Below are 2,817 nucleotides of genomic sequence, written 5' to 3'. Positions count from 1 at the left end.
GGAAAAGAAAATTCTCCCCGACTTCCAACATGGGTTCCGAAAGCAACACGGCACCGCACACCAACTTCTGCGGGTCTCCGAATTTGTCGCTAACAATCTCAACAAAGGAAGACACATCCCTATGCTCCTGTACGACGAAGCTCACCCGATCACGGCGGGAGTCCTTCAGGGCTCCAAACTCTCTCCAGTGCTGTTTAACATTTATTGTTACGACATCCCAACCGAGAAGAAAATCCTCACAGCTCAATATGCGGATGATGTCGCCTTCTTGTACGCCTCCCGTACAATTAACTTCAGCACATCCGCCCTCAATAAATTCATCCCCACCGTTCTCGACTGGTGCTGGCTGTGGAGATTCGATATCAACACAACCAAATCAGAGGCAATCTTCTTTTTTTTCTTCTTTTTGGAAAAAGCGAATTCCGTGGGCGTCAGTAGCATCCCACGCAAACCCCAGCATCAACTGTCTTGCCACTCTCAGGTGCAAGAAAACTGACCGTTTCAGAAGGCCATGTATCCTGACAAATCTTTCTGCTCCCACCTAACCAAAAAATCGAGCTTCGCTTTTTAGCGTCAGATTCTTTTGAGGGCCACTACCGCTCACAACTGAATCTTCTTCCTTCTCCCCCAAAATACGTTATAGGTTCATAACCATATGGTTGGCAACCGGTGTAGGGGGATTTTAGTCGGTAGGCGCATCAAGCGAATCCGACACTACCCGCCAGGGTGTCTTTAGGAGATTTCCCCCCACATCTCTTCAAAAAAAAAAGAACTTTACTTTAAAACCAAAAAGCACTTTATTAGAGAAACATCACGGGAAATTATATTATCAGTCGCAAAACGCTTTAAAACAAAAAAAAATAATGGAAGATTTATTCGAGTTCCTAACTCAATCCGCATTTCAAGAAATCATCGAACATAACCAGACTGCGAACACCAAACATGTTCCGAAAGCTCATTCAGCGCATGGAAAGTTACGCGATATATCCAGTCGTAACTTACGCGAATGCGTTATCCACCTGTTGGCACTAAAGCCGCTCAATAAGCTTGAACTGAATGAGCGTCTACAAAAAGATGGCATACGTAAGCCTGAAGAATCTTTAATTGGAAATGTTCTGGCGGAAGTCGCTCAACTACGCAACGACGAGTACAGTTTGAAGCACTGTATGTGGAACAAAGTGAAAACAAATTGGTCTTATTACACGGAACAGGAACGGCAGCAGTTGGAGTTGCGGAAAACACAGAGTCTTTTAAGTCCAACCGGCTTAGACGAAGATACCTCAACTCCGATCTCTCCTACAAGAATTAGCGCCTCTCTACCGATTCAGGAAAAAGCTGTCATCGAAATCTGTGGAAAGCGTCCGTGTTTGGAGTACGACGAGCCGCAGATTAAGAAAAAACGACGCAGTAGCAACAACATCCATTCTCAGCTAAATATTAAGAACACTACCAACAAAAGTACATCCAACGGAACACAACCGGATCACAAGCAGATCCCACACAAGGAACCAGTTATTCTACTACCCTCCAAAGGAGCTAGTAATAATACCGCTAAGAGGAGCCCACACCAAGAACCAACTCGGCAGAAAATCCACAAAGTATCAAGTGATGTTGCAAGAAGATTTCACAAAAGGAACCAGTAAACAAGACAGCTTCTGAAATAGCAGTTACTGATATATACAAAAATAAACAACGCCAGGAGTCAGTTCCAGAGATTGATTATAAAACTCAGAAGAAGAGTTTGGAACCAGTCATCATACCAGTTCTCCAAACAACAACTACAGAGCATCCTGTTATTGAAAAAAAGTTAATCCCAAGCTACGACTTTAGTCTTTACTCGACTGTCGAAAGCATTGAACAGCGAAGTGAGTACAAATGCGATTTTGAGCGCATTTACGAAGAATACTTTCGACTACGACGGCGTGTCGAAGAAGTGCGTTATATTTTCCGTGTACTTCCTGAACAGTTGAAAAATGTGCCCGAAGGATCTTCGGAATATCAGCGTATCTCGAACCGAATTTTCGCTGAATTCGAGCGACTCAATTCTAAGGAAGAGATTGAGGTCAAGCGACGTTTTGACTATTTGGAGGCGAAGTTGATCCATATCCAACAGCGTGTAGATGATTTTGACCAGAAGCTGGCGAAGGAAAGTGCAGCGCAGGCTGCGCTGGCCGCATACTCACAAAGATAGAATAATTTTAAGAAACTGAAACAAATATATGTATATTAAAAATATTAGGAGATTAAGGAGATTAAGAATTCAATTTCGAACCTGCCAGAAGTTGCGGTTGCTGTGATACAGATACCGACAGAAGTGCCGATTAAGGGCAACCATTTTTGGAATATTTTATGTTTAAGTTTAGTATGTAATTAATTTAAATTGTATTATTAAATAATTTTATGTGAATTAAATGCCCGATTTTTTTCTAATTGTTTTCTTTTGTGATGCTAATACATATGTTTTTTTGGTTATTTAGATAATCTGTTTTTAATTTATTTTATTCCTTTGAAATCCCGAAGTTTTATTTACCCAATGGAGAGTTAATCGACTTAATCGACTTGTAAATATGTCAGAATTTTTGTAACTTAACGTGTGTTTTTCGTTTTAGTGAAAGCCTAGGAAGACCCCGAACCACATTGGTGGCGTAGGGCTCCTGGAGTAGAGCAATACTGCACCCACCCTCAACCATGCACCCTGGCAGCTTTGTGGCCTTCTTGACCGCATCTCCGACAGACATCTGCTTTGGCCCGTTCACTCAGCCACCCGATGATCAAATCCCATTCAACGGAAGCAGCCAGCGACGGGGCTATCCGGTC

The 2,817-nt window shown here is 42.5% G+C and overlaps 1 protein-coding gene across 1 annotated transcript; it reads left to right on the top strand.

Moving 5' to 3' along the window:
• Positions 1–863: 863 nt before the first annotated feature.
• On the top strand, positions 864–2,191 carry LOC126751149 (RNA polymerase II elongation factor Ell-like). The gene is made up of 2 exons (XM_050461160.1): positions 864–1,598; positions 1,700–2,191. Exons 1-2 carry the CDS (start codon positions 864–866, stop codon positions 2,189–2,191), a joined length of 1,227 nt encoding a protein of 408 aa, XP_050317117.1.
• The last annotated feature ends 626 nt before the right edge of the window (positions 2,192–2,817 follow it).

This window comes from Bactrocera neohumeralis, chromosome 2 (assembly GCF_024586455.1).
Source record: "Bactrocera neohumeralis isolate Rockhampton chromosome 2, APGP_CSIRO_Bneo_wtdbg2-racon-allhic-juicebox.fasta_v2, whole genome shotgun sequence".
Taxonomy (NCBI): domain Eukaryota; kingdom Metazoa; phylum Arthropoda; class Insecta; order Diptera; family Tephritidae; genus Bactrocera; species Bactrocera neohumeralis.
This window is presented reverse-complemented; position numbering and strand designations above follow the sequence as displayed.

Bases quoted from the DNA above. Each gene is read 5' to 3' on its own strand.
- LOC126751149 (XM_050461160.1), top strand. From the start codon at position 864: ATGGAAGATTTATTCGAGTTCCTAACTCAATCCGCATTTCAAGAAATC. The intron at 1,599-1,699 runs GTATCAAGTGAT...AAACAACGCCAG, and splicing joins CTCGGCAGAAAATCCACAAA to GAGTCAGTTCCAGAGATTGA.